Source organism: Lonchura striata, chromosome 1 (genome assembly GCF_050655825.1).
Source record: "Lonchura striata isolate lonStrDom1 chromosome 1, ASM5065582v1, whole genome shotgun sequence".
NCBI classification, from domain to species: Eukaryota; Metazoa; Chordata; class Aves; order Passeriformes; family Estrildidae; genus Lonchura; species Lonchura striata.
Window position 1 is genome coordinate 37902819 of NC_140703.1, and position 21407 is coordinate 37924225.

The window sequence follows — 21407 nt, forward strand, 5'->3', positions numbered from 1 at the left end:
TGTAGGGCTTGTCAGGCACTGCAACGGGATGTCCAGGGAAGTGGTGAAATTGCCATCTCTGGAAGTGTTCAAAAGGTGTGTGGATGTGGTTTTGGGGTGGGCTTGTCAGTACTGGGTTACTGGTTGGACTCAGTCTTAAAGGTGTTGTTCCATCCTAAGCAGCTCTGTTATTCTAATCTATGATCGTATCTCTTTTCAATTTCTGGTATTATTTACACTGAAGACTTTCCATTTAGTGGGTTAAACAGCCTGATGCAAAAAGGTGCAGCTTGCATCTCCCTGCAGGGACAAACTGAATCCTAGCAGGTACTGGTGGGATGAAACTTCAGGCATGGCAGGCTCAATAAAATCTGTCCCCCACGTCCTCTTTTGTTATACAGACGTGACAAGAAAGTCCCTGCCTTCATGAACTTAAAATTTGAATAGAGGAAGCAAAGTATATGAGAGGAAACAAAACTAATATGGCCAGCTGACCAAACTGGAGTTCCCCACAGCCCATCAGGAGTAAAAGCAGGAATAGAAGCACATCAGTGAAATCCCAAGGAGGCTAAGGTCCACACTGCTGTTCACACAGGAGGATATCCTCAGGCTATCCTGTATCTTCCTGTCCTCAGGAAATAATTCAGACAGGATGAGCCCTCAAAACAACTCCATGGACATGTGGAGAGTAAACTTAAAAATCTTAAAACAATTTAAAATGCCCTGGCTTCTCACCAGTAAAACACCTGGCTTGATTTCACATGGAATATCCAATTTGGGAAAACAAAGCTATCACATGGAGGATTGAAATTCAAGGCATCACAGAAAGGTTTCAGATGCTCACAATCTTGCCAGAAACCCAAAAGCATAAAACCATCATGTGCTGATTTACCACCTCAAATGGTATTGGATGCTTTTAGTTAAAAACTGCCCTGTGAATTACAGTTTTTTTTGGTAAAGGCTTGGCTTTGCTGCGCTGTTCCTGTAGTCACTGATGACCTTAAGGTACTGTTGAGAAGGAAGTGGGTTTTAGCCCATATGTCCTGTTTTGTCTTTGTACTCTACTCATTGCCTGAGTTCCTGAATACTTCCAGAAGTACATTAAGCAGACTAACATCTGTACAATAATTAACATCTGTTGAGCATTTTTTGTCTCCTCCCCAGGGAAGATGTGTAGCAGAGTGATTTGTTTTATTTTAAATGGACTTCTAAAATAGCAAAAAAAACACATTACAAAAAACTCACCTTGAGATAAGTAATCTTTGAGAGTTTAACCAAAGCACATGGTGCATTTGCACATATAAGGTAAAAGATACAAAAAGGTGCTATGTAGTTCAAACAGAAGGCATCAGGGTGGGGTTTGGCCATTCCTCCCAGTGTGAGTTTGTTCAGTAAATCAGTCTGGGGAAGGTGCCTCACCCTGAGCTGATCAGCTGCACTTCTCTGTAGAATGTTTCTCTGAGCTGAAGGATCAAAACTGCTGACTTGAGCCTTCAGTCTGGTGCTCTCATCAGTCTCATCACAGTGCCTTGTGCTGCCCACTGATGTTTGTCACCAGCTCAGGGAGTGCAGTTCCCAGCAGCCCTGCCTTGGATAGCACCTATAGTCTTCCATCAGAGCTGCCTGCCTCACAAGCCATCTGCTGTATGCTTGCTTTTATTTTCCCAAATGCTTTGGGAGTCTTTGGATTCAAAGGTGTGCAGGAAAATACAGGGCTTTCTTAATTGAGCAGTGTTCACAAAGGTTTTTGTATGTGGAACTGAAATTTAAGTGTTCACTTTGCCATCCTGCCTGCCTCAACTGACAAGAATTTCTCTTAAAAACTTATTAATAACTTATGAGTTTCAATGCTGCTTTTTCAGATTTTATCCTTCCTCTTATTAGTATCAGAATGACTGTTCTTGTGTCAGTAGATCATACTTTCATCTGTAAAACATTTCTGTTGCATCACTGATGATGACCGTGTTATTTTTTACCAAACTTGCCAGATAGTCCTGTTTACAGAAGCTTAGAACTTTGGGCTGAGTAACTGGTTTGCATTAGTTCTAGAATAGTTTAGTTTTAGAAGTCATCTTTGCCATCATCTCTTCGAACCTCCCACACAAAGCAGGGAAAATTTAAAAATTGTTTACAATTGCTCAAGTGCTTGTACTTACTGCTGACATCCTGAACACAGTTGTAATTAAGAATTTTAATTGGAAAAAACACATATCTTCTGGTATACCATTACCATTGTTTTAACCAACAGTTAAAGTATTTTAAATGTGTACTAAAGAGATTTTTTTTTCTTCTTGCTGTTGTGGTCTGGTTGTAAAAGTCATTGCTTTTAGCTTACTTCATTTGTGTAAGAGTGGGAAAAAAAATCTTTCTGGTTCAACTTTTTAATGATATCTGCTTAAGGAAAAAAAAAGCTATAAAACCACCTGATTGATTTGAATACTACAGTAGGCTTCACACAGTTGCTGGGGTTTATGACCTGTTTGCATGGCTGTTCCATAAAGAATGGTGAGGTAAAGCAGTAGTTTGAATGAGCAGTCCCTGTGCACAGCCCTGCACACTGGCTACACAACAGCCCCATCTGCTGTTCCTCAACTGCAGCTTTCCCTGTGTATCACAGTTTTATATTGATTCTTGGGCTTCTTCCCTCTGGCTTGACAAATTTTAACACAGTTTTTACTCTTGTGAGAAGATACTCCTTGGGATATCTCCATACCGTGTCTTGATGTTCTGGATTTAGAATTTCTTTGATTTTTTTTTTTTTTTTTTTTTGCAATAACCAGCATTTGTGACACTTTCTTCTCTGACTGCTTTACAAACATTAGGTTTTGTTTTGGTTTGGATTATTTTTTTACTCATGTTGCATATCTCACCCTTCCAAAGACAAGCTACAACAAGGTGTGAATCCTCATAATCTAGAACTGAAGGAGTTTCTGCCCTTCAGTTGAGTCATAGTTACTTGTGATTTTTTTTTTTTTTTTTTTTTTTTTTTTTTTTTTTTTTTCCTGGAGAAGTCTGGATTTTTGTTTGTTCTGCCTGGGATGTTACATGTGTCCACGGTTGGATGTGCTGTGAGTATGATGAACAGAGGCAATTTAGCTGTTGTGGGAGTATCAAATTTCTACAGACTGAGGGAGGAATGGGAAAGAATAGCATGGCTGATGGCAGTGAGGGAGTGTAGAGCATGTCAGAGTCAAGACAGAATCATAACTCTGGTCAACATGGTTACTAAAACCACCAAAAGAGAACCTTAATTCCTGTATTTTTCTCCCTCTTGGTTTTGAAAGAAAAACTCAGTAGAGCATTGTGATATTGTGGTTTGTTTTGGGGAAGCAGATTTGCAGATCACATCAGAGGAAAACTCCAGTAAATCACATATCTAAAGAAAATTCGCCATAATTTGGGAAAAGATGTGCATGTTGGAGTATCACACTCCTGATTTTCTAGCTCTTGTGAAACAGGAACAGTAAGATTGGCTTTAAAATTTTTTAAAATTGTTAAAATTTGTTCTGCACAATACCTCAGCCCGATGTAAAAAATTTTCTGGGTTTTTTTTACTGGTTTTTTTTTGTTGTTTTTGCTTTGGCTTTCCCTCTGCACTCTTTTTTGTCTGTTGCATGTTAAGTTGCCTGCGCTAGTACATATCTTTGTAATTTGGGAAGTTGAATACTTTTTGGGGTGTAGTCCTCTAGCTGGCACTCTGGCTTCAAGCAGGAAGGATGCAGAATCAAGTTTTAAATCTAAATATTTAATTTTAGATTATTTCATAAAAGGCAAGCAGGATGCATGGCCCTATTTTCCTATCTCTGGCAAGCAGCCTAACAAGAAATTTTAAATAGAAAAACAATTTCTTCTGCTTACAAACAGGGAACAAAAGATATGCTAGTTGTACTTTCTAACAGTGTTGGAGTTTATCAAACTATACAGTGACATTTTAGATGTGCCTTAACTGATTGTTCTCTTTAATTGTCCCAAGCTCCTATGACCAGAGACTTTTTCAGTTGCTGACCTTGCTCTGCCTTTCTACATTTAAGCACTCTTAATAGGTGAAACTAAAATAGATATACAGGTGAGTTGTTAGTGTGAAACAAGCCCAGCATGTTTTGTCAGTACTGAAGTTCAATGAAAGAGCCCTTAAATATGCACATGATAGCATCACCATGTACTTAAGAGTAAGGAGCAAATGGCCTCCCTGAGGAAAACTGTGAAAGTACATAAAATAGTTTTATTTGGGCCTGGAAGCAGTCACTGAAGTTACTTATTGAAGGCAAAGACTTTGTCTCATGTCTGTCCGCACCCTGCACAGACCCCCACCTGCTCCTGCTGTTTAGCAGCAAGCTGCAGCACACACATCCTCCCACTTGAGTCCAAGAGTGAGTAACCTCTGAGGGAGTCCAGAAAAGACATTTTGCAGCAGACTGTACATCTGAAATAAGTTCCTGTGCTCTCTTTGACCCAAAGCAAATACAAGTACCTGGTGTGGAGTAGCTGGATCCTGCAGGTCAAGCATTAGGCTTTTCTGAGCTGCCTAAAGGAATCCACCTAGCAGGTGTGTTACTGTGATAACACCAAGTGCTTGGTTTTGGGTGTGATCTGGTGCTTTTCAGCTTTAACTAACTTGCAGATGTTCCCAAAACAGGGAATGTGAAAATTTATTTCCCGTAGCATATGAGAGGTGGGGCAGAGTTTGTGTGTGAAGGCAGATTAATGGGTGAGCAGAGATCCTCAAGCCAGCAGATGTCAGGCTGTTACCACTAGCAGGAACTATGACAGGAAAAGATTAATTGATGCACTGATAAAAGTCAAAATTGGGAAGCTACAGGTCATCTTCAGCTGATGAATAACAATAGTGAAGAACTGTGAATACAAGGTAATTAAGTAGGATAGATCTTCTGGAGTAATTCTGTGGTTTGGTTAGATTTTTTTTTTTTAAATATTTCATAGTAAAAGCCTTTGTGGGTATCCCAGAATAAGATTATGCCTATGCAGGGAGTTACTTGTGAAAGCAATTTACTTGTAAAAGCACAACTTTCCAGTTGGATGAATTCTAGGGGAAGGGTCAAGATGGATGGTGAATACAAAGCAGTGTGAGTTAAAGTTGGAAAAAATGACCTTAGGAATTGAATTTGTAGTGAGGGAATAAATCTAATACTGTGGGGTTTGGGTTAAGGGGTATGATGTATATAGGCTGGCAATATTTGTAGAGCAGTGGTAAACAATAAAACCCACTTTGTAACAAGAATCTGTTTAAATTTAATTCTTATGCCAGAAGGAGGAGAGAAAGAAGAGGTGAGATTTTTGTTGGTTTTAGTTTTGGAGTTCTTTCTGTTTAGTTTGCTGTTCATTTTAATAATAACTAGTAAGGTTTTCCTGAGACTCAGAACATCCTGTGATGACTCTTTTTACTTGTTGATACAGTTTTGTTGCATGAGGTACTTTGTGACCTTCCAGCATGCTGATTTGTCTGACTTCCTAAATACATTTAGAGTATCTGGTGTTAAGTAGAATGCTATAAAAGGGGCATGGATCTTTTTTCTTAATGCCTTCAATATACACACCTGTAATTTTGACTATTTTTTTTTTCACAAAGCAGAAATAATTTGATGGATTAGGACTATAAATTAATTTAATGACATATTCTTTTTATCTGTTAAGTAACTGTCAGCACTCCCAGTGGGCTCCAGGATCAGTTCTAGCTTTCTGACCATGTTGCTGGTGCTTGTTCTTACAGATTGATCACTTTGGCTTTGATGAAAATCGTACATTCCAGCAGCGGTACCTGCTAGCAGATCAGCACTGGAAGAAGGACAATGGGCCAATACTATTCTATACAGGCAATGAAGGAGACATCGAGTGGTTCTGCAACAACACGGTACGTGGGAAATTGTGGCATTACAGCCCTGCCTGCCAGTAAGGGCATGCTGAAAAAGTGAGGAGGGACAAGAAGACAGTCACAGAAGGGCATTGAAGGATAAGTTTGTAATGATTGCTGTGATTGTTATAAGAGGAAGCTGAACAAAAGTACATAAAAAGTTTAAGGGGGTTCAGGGTCCTATCTGAAGCCCCAACAAATAAAGGGATACGCTTCTATTACATTCCTTGAGCAGTGAAGAAAATTTCTAGAGGAAACACCATAGTTGCCCTGAGCTAACAGTTCAGAATTTTGGACCAAATTAAAATTATCCTAGTACATTGGATTCCCCAAGTAAAATGGAAGGTTTTCATGTTTGGATTTTTGTTTCTCTATTAAGAAAAATATGAAGGGAACTGGAAATCAGAGCCAGGTAATTCTTGTTTTCTACAGTACCTGTTTTTATCTCCCTGATGATACAATGCAGAATGGAGTGTGTGGTATTTATCAGCCATCTCAATACAAAGTCCAGTAACATGACAGGAGGTTGGCATGTGCTGAGCTGAAAGCCACCAAGGACTGCTTGTATGCTTGTGCTGCCAGCAGATGATCTCTGTCTGCTGCTTCTCATAGCTGGTGGTAACAAACTCTTATCAACAAGTAATAACAAGTTGTACTTATTTATTAGGTGAAGATAACTGCAATCTCTAGATTATTGCTTATTGCCAAACAAGTTTTGTGTTTTCTGTAATGTAGTCCTAGCTCAAATGCATGGTTTTCTCCTGTAGCCTTTTTTATTTCCTGTGGATTGAGCTCATGTCATAGGAGTTCTGTTAGAATTGCCTGTGTGTAGTCCCAAAACAAGGATGCTTAATATTTTGCAGCATAAAATATACATACTGTCTTTGTATATATCTTCTCTGGGTTGGTACATGTTTTGTGTGTTTTCTTACTTCAGTGATACCATAAAACCAAATTGCACTCTGTCTTTCTAGTGGCATTTTGATAGAGATATCTTCCTAATCAAAGAATTGGAATGCACTAGACTGAAACTAGAGAATTTTCAACAAGTTGAATCAATTATTTTGAGTGTCTGTTTTCCTTCGACCAGGGTTTTATGTGGGATGTGGCTGAAGAACTTAATGCCATGTTGGTATTTGCTGAACATAGATATTATGGAGAATCTTTGCCCTTTGGAAATGAATCTTTCAGTGTAAGTGTCATCTTTTGTCCTCCTAATAAATGTATTCCAAACAAACATAATTCTGCATATTTTAATTCTTGCCAGGGCATTGAGTGTTAACTTGAGTAATATGTAACTCTTTTGTAACTATCAATTACAGGGTAAAAAATAAAACCAAACTAGAAGGACTTTTTTAGTCCTTCAAGGGACACCTGCAAAGAATATTTCATTTGTTCTCAGGCACAGATTTAGACTTGTGATTTTAGCTGTAGACCTGGTTTTAGCTATAGCTGCCATGGGGAATAGAAAGACTGTTGCTGAAAATCATGATAACCTGCCTTCTTTCTCTCAGGATTCCAAGCATCTCAATTACCTGACATCAGAACAAGCTCTGGCAGACTTTGCAGTACTTGTTGAGTACTTAAAGACGACCATTGCAGGAGCCCAGCACAGTCCAGTCATAGCTATTGGAGGGTCTTATGGAGGCATGCTTGCAGCCTGGTTTAGGATGAAGTATCCACATGTGGTGGTTGGGTGAGTGTGCTCCTCCTGCTTAAACAGAGCAGGCATTTGTTACTTCTGTGCTATAAATATTACTGCTCTGGGAGAAGTACCATAATTCAAGCTGGCTTGAATTTTTCAGTACTGGGAGAAGGATTCAAGTTACTTTGAATTTGGGAAGAGGTGCTGTTTGCCTGACAAAGGCAGCTGTTGGTCAGCAGGTACTGGATGGTGTATTTTGTCAGAGTTATCTGCTGGATTTGTGAAAACATGTGAGCACTGTCTTGGCACCTAATTTTTTTTTAGGGTCTCCAGACTTTAGGCAGGTCTTTAATCAATTCAGTACCCTAGTTACCCTACTCCAGTCAAAGTACATGGATTGAAAACAAGCTAGACAGTATATTTTCATGGACTAGGCCTCTCTTCATTTGGGTTCATACAATGCCTAGTGAGAAAGGCCTAATTAATAGATGAGAATGAAAAACAATAAAGTAATCAAGTGTGAATTTCTGCCTTTTGTATTTGCTGCTATTGTTGTACCAGTGTCCAAGACATATCCTCCAGCAGCCTTTTGCATGCAGACCTGTGGAATAATTTTGCAACATTATGGTTAGTTCACCTAGAGCACAGTGTCCAAGCTGATTTATAAATGCTGCCTAGATAGTGGCTGAGGGGAGGGTATGGAAGCCCATTTTGCAGGAGTTCAGGATCTTTTTATGTCTCTTTGCAGAGCTCTGGCAGCCTCTGCCCCAATCTGGCAGTTTGCTGATTTGGTTCCATGTGGCACATTTTTCAACATAGTGACCAATGATTTCAAAAAGAGTGGCAAGGGCTGCTCAGAGAGCATCCGGAATTCCTGGAATGCTATTAACCATCTTTCCTCAACAGGTAAGACCTCACCAGTTCTTTTTCAAAGAATAGTAATCATCAGGAGTGTGTTATGGCTTTCCCCTGTGTATGTATTTGGTTGTTTGAGACTCTGCTCCTCATACTTTTAAATGTTTTGTTGTATCACAAACTTCTTTTAGGCCTGGTGGGATGCAGAATCCAGGTCCAAACATTCCTAAGGTCAGATAAGGACAGACTTAAGATCAGAACTTCAAGGCTTATATTCCTTCTGAAAAATAGGCCAGATAGTCACTACTATAAAAAAAGTACTTTGTTTGCCAACCAAGACATTCAGGGAAAGAAAATCATTATAGTCACTATGAACTCAGTGATAGGGACTAAGTTAGACTTGAGGATCTTTTCTAACCTAAGTGATTCTGCAAAAGAGGTTGTAGGAAGGTGCTGACTAAAATTTGATCTTCTGTGCTTGTATATGTGTGGAATGGTTTCACTAAATTAGTTAGTCTAAGTGAAAACATTTTTTAGTAGCAGCACAACTGATGTATGTTTTAATGGTACAATACATTAAATATTGTTTTATTAATTTATTTTTATTAAAGATGCGGGTTTGCAGTGGCTTTCCAACACATTTCATTTGTGCAGCCCCTTAAAAACTCTTCAGGATGCTGCTGTATTGAAAAATTGGCTGAGTGAAACATGGGTAAACTTGGCTATGGTGAATTATCCCTATAAAGCTGACTTCTTGCAACCTCTGCCAGCTTGGCCTATACAGGTAATTTAGAATCAATATCTTATAGGATTGACTTTTTGGCTTAATGAATTCTCTCCTCCTTTCCTAGCTTGCACCTTCTCCTTTGTTTTCTTGGCTCCATAGAAGCAATGTGCTGAGAAAAGACAACCAAGATAATATCTTGTGCATGAGCTGGTTTGTTGCCTAACTGCCCCTTGTAGGTCTAACAGGTTATATCAACAGCCCAGGAGAAAAAAGTGCCAGGGATGACTGAGAAACCTCAGCTGTCCTGCAGAGATGTTCTTGAGTAGCAGAAATGCTGTATACAAAAAGCACATGCAATTAGAGTTTCTGATGTGAAACTTAGCTGATAAAGCTTGCAACTCAGCAAGTTTTGAACCTGTGTCCTTTTTGATGTAGGAAAACTAGTGAGAGAAGAAGTAGATCTCCAGAAACATGTTCCTTGCAGGGTCTCTTCTCAAAGCAGAACCTCTTCTTACACTTACAAGCCTTTGCTTGTACAGTTCTGTTTGTCCTTGGGATGTTCTTATTCTTTTAAGACTCTGGCTGAATTTCCCTGCAGGACTTTGGATTCCTATGTGAGGTAGGTAAGATATAAGTATTTTAGGCAGTAGTTAATTATAAAACAGAATCTTTCCCTTGTGTAGAGCTGCTTGATGGAGGAGAGAGGGAAGTTAATCTGTCCTATGTGGCTGACTACAAAGAGAAGGATAAACACCTTGAAAGTTATTTCTGCTTATAAATCTAACCCAGAAAAGGCCACTACCCATCTGAACAATACTAATGTATGAAATCTGATTTATATAAGCTGTTAAGATACTTTATTTTCTGAAACAGTAGCTCTGTTAGGACTCTGAGGGCAAGAAAGGGGGAGGGAAATGTGGACTTGATGATCTTGGAAGTATTTTCTAATCTTAATGAGTAGCTGGATATATATGTGTATACATGTATGTATGTTGTTTAATCTGTTCTCTCTAGTGAGCTGCCTATTTCAAACTGCAAGGGGAGCCCCAGTTGATACTTGGAGCTTCTCTATTATATATCTGTATGTGCTGTCTTTAGAGAGGTGCTAAATACTAGCTATTAAATATCATCTATTTTAAAGTATGGGAAATGTATTGAAAAATTTGGTGAATGAAACATTAAGGTGGAACTGTTGGGTTTTTAAAAATTTTTTTTAGTCAGGAAATAAAAAGTTTCAGGTTCCTCATAGTAGCATGCACTACACACATATGATACTGCATTTTGTGATAATCGGGGTATATAACTTCATAGCCACTTTTTTGAAGTGGTCTGATTGTACTTGGAAAAGAAATTAATATCCCACCAGGTGTCATGTATTAATATTTAATTCCTATAGATTGAGATGACTTCTTATCTCTTCATTGCAGGAAGTCTGCAAGTTCTTGAAAGATCCCAGTCTCTCTGACAAATTGTTGCTGCAGAATGTTTTCCAGGCAGTAAATTTATATTACAATTATACAGGAGAAGCCTTGTGCTTGGATGTGTCGCAGACTGCAACAAAGAGTCTGGGTGAAATGGGTTGGTACTACCAGGTATGCTCACTAATCTTTATAATTTGCAAGTCGGTGGTTTCTTGATCTAGAGGTGGTGAGAATTGTCATTTAGCTGTTAATATATTGTGCCAGAAGTATTGATGTGTACTGATGACAAACATAGTCACAAACCAAGTGTGATTGTAGTGGGGAAGGCAAGGCAGGAAAAAAAAGCAGCTTTCCCAGGAGATTTGGACTGTATTTTCATTATCTAGCTACTTGTTGAGTTTCAGCTATTCATATAGGCTGGAAAATTATGTACAGCAGACAATTGTAAGTTGTGTGGGCAGTCAGTTGTATGAGGTCTAACAAGGCCAAGTGATGGGTCCTGCACTTGGGTCACAACAACCCCATGTGGGGTTAGAGGCTGAGGGCACAGTGGCTGGAAGCTGCCTGGTGGAAAAGAACCTGGGGGTGCTGTTCAGTAGCAGCTGAACCTGAGCCAGAGTGTGCCCAGGTAGCCAAGAAGGGCAATGGCATCCTGGCCTGGATCAGCAATGGTGTGGCCACCAGGATCAGGGCAGGGATTGTCCCCTGTACTGGGCACTGGTGAGGTCTCACCTCAAATCCTGTGCTCAGTTCTGTGCCCCTCACTGCAGGAGAGACACTGAGGGGCTGGAGTGTATCCAGAGAAGGGCATCAGAGCTGGGGAAGGGTCTAAAGCAAACGTCTGATGAGAAACTCCCTGAAAGGAGATTGTAGGCAGGTGGCTTTCTCGCTTAATTAACAAGCAATAGATTGAGAAGAAATGGACTGAAGCTGTATCAGGGGAGATGTAGATTGAATATTAGGAAAAATGTCAAGCACTGAAACAGGCTACACAGGGAGATGGTGGAGTCACCATCGTGGAGTTTTTTAAAAGATACTATGCACTTAGGTACATGGTTTAGAGGTGGACTTGGAACTTTTTGGTTTATGGTTGAACTCAGTCTTACAAGGTCTTTTTCAACCTAAATGGTTCTGTAGCAGTTAGGTAGTAATTACTGATCAAATGCTGTTTGAACTGCCTTTTTTAATACTGCAGTAACAACTATTGGATCTTCTCTTCAGAATATACTGACCTGCCCTTTCTTTCAGGCTTGCACTGAGATAGTGATGCCCTTGTGCACAGATGGTGTCCATGACATGTTTGAGCCTCAGAAGTGGGACTTTGATGCCCTTTCAGAAGAGTGTTACAGGATGTGGGGAGTGAGGCCTCGCCTCTCTTGGATTCTTTCTATGTATGGAGGAAAAAACATCAGTTCACACAGCAACATCATCTTCAGGTGAGCCTTGTTTCAACTGATAGTGTAGAGTCTTTCACCAGTTTGGGTTTCCAGTGTAAAGAATCTGCTCCAAATAGCAAAGGGATAATAGCAAAGGGATCTGTCTCTAGCACTCCAGCTGAATAAATGATGGGCATGCTTTGTGTTGCTATTGAGAGTAAAATGGTCAGTCTGCAGTGGCCAAAGAAGCCAACTGTTGTGTTACTGCCTTTGTGACTCTAAAAGAAGGATCTGAGCTGGGATTCTGCCAAACATCTTCTTTCCATGTGGATTCCTTCTTATCTTGTGGCCAAATTCCAGGTTTCCCATGCTGGTAAATTCCTACTTTTATGAACCCAATGCACTGTTGCTTACACACAAAAGGAAAGTCTAAATGAGTTCTAGCTACAACACAGAATCTTGGTCACCAAAATTACTGCTCTGAGTGATAGCCTTGTGAAGGGGCTGGCATGGCATTCCTTTTTCCCTTTGGTACAGAAAAGAGAGGGAAGTAACTTTGGGAGTTTTTCTATTACTGACAGCAGCTTTTTCTATTAGTGGCATTTAGGCAAGTTACAACAAACTTGTGTAAGATCCAAATACAAAGATGTTTCTATTTTAGTAAGGAATACTGGTAGTACAACAGAAGTTTGAAACACTTTTGTATGTGGACAAAAAGTGAAAGAAACCTTTTAGCCTAGCACAAAAAACTAGTCCATGCTGCTTGCTCTCTATTCAGCCTTCACTTCCCCTGATTTTTAAGAGTGAACTCTGCTATCTTTAAAGGGAGGTTCATGATGTTTTACTTATGCTGTGAGGTGATCCAGGTGAGTATTGTCTATTCATCAGGCTCTTATGTAGGAAGAAGGTGTTCCACAAACCCATTGAGACCTCAGGAGTCCTGATGTGATGTATCCATTGCCCACTGTGGGAAGCTCCTGGATATATATTCTGTGTTCTGGTTAAAATTTTGCAAGGCCTTTTCATAAAACACCTTGCCACTTCTACAAACCAAGCTCAGAATTAGTCTTTTGGATATGGTATGAATTTTAAAAGTAAGAAGGTCTCACTTGAATTAGGGATTATTTTCTGGATCACAGCTGTTAGTGTTGGTCTGTTTGGCTGCAAAGGCCTTTTGCTTTCCTGTTGTTTGCCTCTTGCTGTTTCTGTCCCAGCAGGATATCTACTCTGGAGGGAGAAATCCTACCCTTTTTTGGAAAATTTTTAATAAAAAAAATTTGTTCGTTTCACTTAGTTTCTGCAGAGTGTTGCTTAATTCCAAGGCTGCACAGCTCTGTACAGTAGAAATCTGCTTTGTAAGCCATAGACAAGCAAACAAATCTAAGTAAGTGTTTAAGAATTTATGCCAGCTGAAGGAGCTGGAAATGAGAAAAGCCTGAAAGCAACCAAATGAATGTTAAAGTAGCGCTGTACACACAAAGCCTTTGGATCTCAAGCTGGGATGTTTCTCTTCAAATAAATACATTGTCAACACTGTACATTTTATATAAGAGCCTTTTATCCTCAAACACTGCAGAGTGCTTTACAAAAAACATCCTAGTGTTTACCAGGGGATGTGGCTCCCTGTGGGGTGAAAAGGACTGTGTTTCAAGTGACAGGCAACTTGCACAACAGTGTAGAGCAGGAAGGGAAAAGCACTTCGTCTAAAGAGAACCACTGTAGGGTGGATTTATCCAGACACAGTGGGATTTGGCCAGGATGCCTAAACTGGTGCTGTTGCTTCTCTCTCTGTGAGCAGTACATCACTCTGCACAGTCACACTGTTGTTTGTACTGTGTGGGATTAATGTAGGGAATTCCATTGCCATTCTGGTACCTTTGTGGAGTTATGCGGTGTGTAAGTGGTCACATAGGCAGTCAGCAGATGGTACTTGCCTGTTCTGGGCCATACACCTTTATTAAAACTAGTCTGAGGAAATTGGGGGTTTTAGAGCACTGTTTCCCCTTTCCCTTCCAGCAGTGTCCCCTCCTCTTATGCGAACATGCTGTGTACTTGGTGTGGAGGTGTTGCACAGTGGTGGGAAGTGACATTTTAACACTGTTCATACATGTGGTGGCAGAGAGCTTGTAGCAGTTGTAGTATCTCATCATCAGTATACTGTGGTAGTCAAAATCAGTCCAGGTTATATCAGACAGTATGAAACTCGGTGTGCACAGTCTAAAAATAGGGTTTTTTTCAATCTCAGTGAATCCCACCTAAGTTGTAGGCTTCTAAGTCAGGGCACCCACATATCCAGTCCTGCACTGGCATGGGAGAAGCAGAAAGGGAAGGCTCCGTTTTAAGAGATTATGGTGCTCTGTGCAGAAGGGAGAATTGTTAGCATTAAGAAGGGAATGAAGGCAGAACAATGTGTGCCTGAAGAGAAAAGGTTAGAGAAAAAAGTTAACAGGAAACATGACAATTGTGGAGGGTGGTCATGTTAAAAAAGGATCCACAGACAGTGCTTCTACAATTGTGCTAAACTTCTGGGCAGGAGGACTGAGGAGACTGAAGAGAATATAGGAAAGGGAACTGTATGCTATGGGATAGGCAGAACCCTAGGTATGCTATCAAGGAAGTAGATTAATTGAAAACAGGACTAGCATGCTGATTTTTGCATTCGTTTTTTTTCTGAAGTCCTGCTTGCTTGGCCACTGCTAGAAAGAAATGTCTGACTTACTCTTTCTCTTCTTTTGCTTCTTTGGTTTATACTGGGAAATTCCTGTCCTGTGAGATGGGCAACTGAGTACTTACATGCTTGGTTAGTTTTAACACATAAATAATTGATTCCAGTTGGAATTATCTTAATCTGCAAAAACCGTAAAGATTTATGATTTTGTGGTGAGCCTTTCATCCCCTTCCCTTCAAGTTTAACTTCCCAAACTGTGTCAGTGCCTCTGGTGCCATCCTTTGGAAGGAGATGCAGTGGATGCAGCCATTAGCTCACAGAAAAGCCTGTGGCATGCTTAGCTTCCACATGACTGGGACCAAAAGATCCAAGTTCATGTGCATGATGAGTCTCTCAGCAACTCATCCCCTGTTGCCAGGGTGCTCTGCTGATTCAGGTGACCTTTTAAATCCAATGCTTTTGGCTTTTGGGCAGCTCTCAATTCTTTCCGTTTTGCAGATGCAAAATGTTTCTCTCGTCCTAAGTCATATTTAGAATCACCGAAAGTAAAGAACTACAGAGACTCAGGATACTTAGTTGTTTTGGTTTTTTTGAGTGGTGAAACAAGTAAAATACTAGTTTAGACCCCAGATTTTTACTTCTGGTTATTTTTAAAAAAGCTTTTTATAAAATTCATTATTTTATTATTATTTTCTGGTGCTACCATTTTACTAACTGCATATCTCTGTGTCAAGGATGTTTTAATTTCTTAGCTTCTTCTAGAAATTTACCCTCTCATACCACAGCTCATCTCTGACATTTCCTTTCGTGGACAGGTCCAGTGTTTTAAGTGAGAAACAGATCTAAGTTTGTGTAGTTCCACAAGTATATGGATGTTGCTTTCTTTGTGCAGAAAAATGGGCCACGTTTGGGAAGGTCATTGCAGTAAAGGAAAATAAGATGTAGTAGGGGTTATTGGGTCAAGTCCAAAGCTAGAAATGAGAGATGGAAAGCTCTCTCCCAGATGAGCCATTGGCCTGCTCCATGGACTATTCTTTGGAGCAGTATCTATAGTGTAAGGAATTTTAAAAATTGATCTAGGATGAGGAAGGAGGGGGATTAAATGGTATTAAGTTGTCCTGTGACAGAGGAAGAGTCAGGTTAGACATTTTTTTAAAGGATATAATCTTCATTTTCATATTATTATTAAAGTCAGCGCACTAACAAACCATCCAAGCATTTCTTTGCAAAACCAGGTCAGCACTCAGCAGAGACAGCTAAAGGTAGAACTTCCTAAAAATTCAGCTCTAAAAGGTCCAGTGAGTAATTTGTTTGTGGTAGACTGTGAAGAAGGAAAGTGAAGTGCTGTGGTTTGGGAGTTTGGGCATGTTTTGGTAGAGGGAAACTTGAGACTTTAATGACAATTACAGGTGGCAGCAGATTTCTCTTCAGAGGCTTTTGCACTGTTATAGGTTATTATCTGAATTTGCAGATAATTAATGAGAAGTGTAGCCTTGTTTAAGCTGCTGATAGCTCCATAACTCGGTCAAGAAGTTGCTTCTTAGCAGAGAAGAAGAATGTCTTGTGGGCACAAGACATGAAGACAGGGTTGAGGTCTGTTTCTGTTGCTGCGCAAGCAAAACTAGTAGAAAGGCTGATGTGAACTGCAGCCTCGCTGACTGCTGTGCCCATGTGCCCTAATGAAATAGTCTTTCCTTACAGCAATGGTGTCCTGGATCCGTGGTCTGCAGGTGGGGTGACCCAGAACATCAGCAATTCCCTCGTGGCAGTTGTGATCCCAGATGGAGCCCATCACCTGGACCTACGCAGCCGCAACCCTTTGGACCCCAAATCTGTGCAGCAAGCTCGAGCCATGGAGATCTGCCTCATGAAGGAGTGGATTGAAAAGGCCAGGCACGGCCACTGAAGTGGTAGTGCAGCAACTGTGGCCACTACACCTCTCTTGGCTTTGCTGGGAGTAGGGCCAGGCCTTGTGATGATATGGTCATTGGAGCATTTCCGTCCTGCTTCCTCACCTGCACCACAGTGGTCACTATGGCTTGTGTCCATGAGAGAGGCAGGCAGCAGATGGATGGAGAGCCTTCTCAGATGATAAACTCCAGTCAAAGTACATGGATTGAGCTGCCTGCTCTGGTTTGCTTTCCTCTTCTGCTCTTCTCAAATGCTGTACTTACCTGGACAGTAATGGGTTCTTGTTCTAGGCTTGTTGCTTTTCTCACTGAACTGAGTGTTTGCTCCAACTGCTGGTATATTCAGCAGTGGATTACATGGGAGTGCTGTTGGTGATGAAACTCCTGCTGCCTCCACTGTGATTGAATTTCAGACATCCTCTGCTGGTGGAGATAATGAGGAGATAATAATCTTACTGTGATGTTTGGTGGAGAGGTAGGGAAGGCCAGGGGAAAGTGGCTGTGCTGTTTGTAAGGAAACTAAGCAGCCCTTACCCTTTGGAATCAGTGTTGAAAAATAAATAAATATATAATTTTTTCCTACCTAGTTTTCCAGCAGCTTATTAATCAGTGGATTTTTGTATTCTGTGCTGTACTGAATGGTCAGGGCTGGGCCCAGACTCACTCTGCTGATAACTGGCTGAGGATGCAGAATCTGCATCAAAATTTTACTTCTTTTGCTCCGAGTCCTAATTCTGAGATGTCACTACCTGTGCTGATGGTTACCAAAGAAAACTGAGTATATTTTGTGTGTGTATGTGTGTGTATCCCCTACAAATACTTAGCTTTTTAAAATCAGGAAGTTTTTGAAGCTAGTCTCTTGAAGAGCAAATGTGACACTTGTGCTGGCTACATCTTATGAAGTGACAAATAATTGGGGCTGTGCCTTGTGTGGGTTGTTCCCTCCCCTCCATTCTGTGTATTGTTCAAATTCTGCATGATCTGTTTGCTGATGGCTCTTCAATAAAAGCCTTTTAAAAAAAATTGTTTGCTGGACAAACTATTGAAAACACAAAACGCAGCTATTCCCTTGGATCAGCCTAAAGCCTGATGCTGAGCTCACCAAGCCAGGTGCACTGGGCTTTCTGTAAGGCTTCCAAACCAGACAAACTGCCCTGATTCATGAGACAGCATATTTGACATTAATAAATGGCTGGGGCAGTCCCCTTGTTTTCCAGCTTTAGCTTCATTCACACTGCAGCCCTTCTTCAGAAAGGATTTTTTGCAGTTTAAAGGACAACTCTGTTTTAGAATGACTCGGGCAAGTCTTCATGTCCCCAGACTCTTAAAATTCCATCTCTCTTGAAAAGTTTTCTCAGCTTTGGTGATATGCCTGACAGTTGAGTATATTCCTAAGATCCCTGGTGGCCTTTTATGTTTCCAGTTTCCTCCTGTCCTCTGGTAACAGAGAACCCAACAACAAATTTTTGTATTTTCAAACACTCCTGTGTATCTTCTTTCCAACAGATTATCTTTTTCCTCATCTAGTGTTAAACATGGTATTTATGTTCAGACTATGCAGTCTGAACATTCCTGTGCTTTTGAGCAAGGTAATTTAGAGACTCCAGAGAACAAAGCCAGGGCTAAAGGATGAGCTGTGTAGGATTTTCTGAAACCTGTTGACTGAAAGCTGTTGGTGTTCCCCTTTTCCAATAGTTCCAGTTTTTGCTGTAAATATACTCCAGACTCTCACTCATAGACTTTAGAATCACATATCCTCGATTATTTTGAAACAAAATTTATTTGGTTTTGATCGGTTATGTTACAGAAAAGTTTTTAGAAATACTGTTGTATCTTGCACATTAATTGATGTGTCGTAATGTCCCAATTTACTGCAGGGTGAGGAATGAAACCTGTAAGTCTTAATATAAATTTGGGAATCAGAAATTATTTAATTGAGCAAAGAAGATCCTGGTCCAATTTCTCCTACTAGTCCACTGATTGCTCAGGGTGCTACTCTAAGTGAAAATTTTGGGATAAGCATTTCCTTGTTGTGTGGATAAAGATGTGAACAGCCCAAATTAGCAGCTACTCTGTATTATTAGTCAGCTTGTGTCTCCTCTCTCTCCCCTGCTAGTGAATTTACTGTCTTAGGAAACAGCTGCTGCTTTGTATGGAAAACACTTTTTAGTTTCAAGCTGCATAAGTAATTTAAAATTTCATTTTTTCTCTTTTCACTCCTTTCACAAGCAAAAAAAGTTACCTTCAACATTTAGGACACCATGCAATTTTTCAGCTTTAAGTTTTGTGAAATGATACTTAGAAAATTTTTTCAGAGGGGTTTTGTTTGTGTTTTTTGTTTGTTTTTTTGGGGGGAGAGGGGTTGTTAATATGTTTTAATGTTCCATACAGTTTCTGTGTGTGAGACTGATCCAAGTGCACTTTGGATCAGGTTCTTATTGGTTGGACCAGTTTATGAATGATGGGACTTGCTTTTATGGTATTTTTAATAAATTTTACTTTTTTTTCCATGAAGCTGAGTAGTCAAAACTTTAGGTCTTATTTATCTCAAACATTCAGACTTCATCTTAAAATCCATATACACATCTCTGAATGCTACCAAGGGACTGCCTTGTGGTTTGGCTACCTTACCTAAATGTTAGCTATCCTGTGTGTTTCATGCAGGTGAGAACAAGTTCAGCCATAACAAATGGTTGATTTATCTTTCCAGGCATATGATGATAGGCCATACTTCATCTTAGGCTTATGTAAGTCCTTGACTTGTGTCAGAAATTACTGGAATTTAAGATTGTATGTTTCCTACTCACTGGGAAAAATGCAGAAGGAAAAAGAGTTAAATGTTTTCCCCATAGCCTGAATCTTAGTGGTGAGCCTGCACTTTGTATCAATAAAAATCCATTAAAATAATGATGAGTTTCTGGAGCTGGCTTTTGTTTTGCAGGGACATCAATTTTCATCCTTTGGCAGATTCCAAGTTCTGCAAATGACGTTGTCTGGTTTGTACTTGACTTGAGGAGTGGGGGGAGAGCTGGTTACAGGAATCTTTGAGTCACACACATGGCAGTCAGGATGACATATGGTGAGTCTGCACTCCTTTGGGAGTTCCTCGCTTCAGAGCTTTGGCTGTGGTGAGGAGCAGGTGTACGAGCTGGTTGTTCTCTGTAGGTGACCACAATGAATGCAGTCAAGCTACCTATAATGGGAGAAGTCCATTTTTCTTTTGAAAGCTTTCCCAGGCAAACACGCACTTCCCACATGTCCGTACTGAGGAAGGTTGTGAGGACAGATCTGTAATGTCCCCTGACCTGGCAGGGGGAGGATTTAAACAAGTAGTTAACAGGGCAGAGCTAAGGCTGCAGACTCTTGGGAAGGAGTTAATAGGTTCTGCAACTCATTTTGTTTGTAGGAAAATTGTAATTTTGAAGATGATCAAATATTTCATCATCAAAAGAGTATATAGAAAGGAAACTCCCTTATGGAGCATGGATTCTAAATCACAGGAAAAGTGAGAAGTTTTGTCTCCCATGCTGTCTGCCCACCAAGGATGTTGCAAAAAATGTCATTATGCTTTAAATAAAGGGATTTCTTTTTCTACCTCTGCTCTTAAAAGGGATATTTAGCTGTTGTGAATTGAATCTCTAAGGAATAGTGAGTGAAAAAGAGCTTTATGTAGCACATAGACACTTGGATATTTTAGCTCCTTCAGGACTAATGGTGGAATCATTCTGCCTTTCTGGCAGTCAGGAGGACACTAAACATGGGATGAAAGAATACAGGGGATTGCATACTTGAAGCCTCCATTTTTAGCCCTCTCTTGTTAATTCAGAGCATCATATTATGCCGTAACTGGCATCTTACTGAGTGTTACTACTGTAGCCTCTAGGTTTTGGAGTTTTTTAAAATAATGTAACCTCTCTGTGTTTTTAAACCAAAGCCTCTGTTTTATAAAGATGACTGCAAAATCTGTCTTTTTAAAGACAGTCCCTGTCAAAAAACTAAAACCGTTTGTTTTGGCAGTGCAGGTTAGCAGAAAATATGCAGTCAAACAGTGGCAAAAAATATGAACTGAAGATGTCTGCAGTAAATTACAGTGCTTAAGTACTTTTTAATTCCCTTTCTATTGTTAGAAAAAATCCAGATTTATCATCTAAAGATGCTGGACATTGGAGTTTCCACTGGTTGGAGCAGACTTGTGCTCCTGTATTGTTTGCATCCCTTAATTTCCCAGCACTGCCTCCAGCTGCAGGAACATAAGCCTTTCTTGTTTTACACCCCAGTCCAACTTTATTTTACCAGCAAATCTGAAACCATTTGATCCACATGCCTTAAGGCACTGTCCATCTCTGTATCCTTTCAATAATACAAGCCCAATGAAAAAATTGTTTTACAGCAGAGACAGCTGACGGCACTCCTGCCCTGAGCCCTGCTGAGGTGGGGACCTGCTTTGTCCTTGCTGCACTCCGTATGGGGATCCCATGGTCCTGGGGCACGATGCAGAGACAGCAATGCCCCCAGCACCCACACCAGGGAAGAGTGAGGATGTGCTCCTTCAGCACGGAGCACCTCACAGCTGTGCTCTGCAGGGCAGTAATCAGCTCAGCCTCGGCTGCTGCTGATCTTGCAGTTGGGTTTTGGGTGGGGGATATTCAGCATTGGGGGTGCTTTGGGTGTAACCTGTGGGCATCTCCATGTGTAGCAATGTTCTCTCCAAAGTCCTCAGTGCTGTACCCAAGTGTTTCCTGGGTGTGGAGCAAGGCCTCCCCTGGGCGGGTGGGACTCTCAGGGGCTTTTCCCTCCGCTGGTGATTTGAACAATCTTTTGGTTCCATCCCCCAGTTTAGAAAGTAGGGGCAGCGAAACACTGAGACCGGCAATAGCAAATCCCTTCCGTTTGTCTTGTTGTTTTCTAATGTATGCGACCTCTCTGGGTGGTTTAAGCGGTTTAGGTACTTTCTATA

General features: G+C 40.5%; 1 protein-coding gene across 1 annotated transcript in view; it reads left to right on the plus strand.

The window, feature by feature from the left end:
• The window catches only part of PRCP (prolylcarboxypeptidase), a 28928-nt gene extending 9571 nt beyond the window's left edge, over nt 1-19357 (plus strand). Inside the window, exons 2-9 of the mRNA XM_021545033.4 lie at nt 5708-5848; nt 6939-7040; nt 7363-7544; nt 8242-8399; nt 8960-9132; nt 10503-10667; nt 11745-11932; nt 16242-19357. Of these exons, the coding sequence (XP_021400708.3) occupies nt 5708-5848; nt 6939-7040; nt 7363-7544; nt 8242-8399; nt 8960-9132; nt 10503-10667; nt 11745-11932; nt 16242-16446 (1314 nt within the window). The 3' untranslated portion in view covers nt 16447-19357. The remainder of the gene's footprint in view (nt 1-5707; nt 5849-6938; nt 7041-7362; nt 7545-8241; nt 8400-8959; nt 9133-10502; nt 10668-11744; nt 11933-16241) is intronic.
• Nucleotides 19358-21407: the final 2050 nt, after the last annotated feature.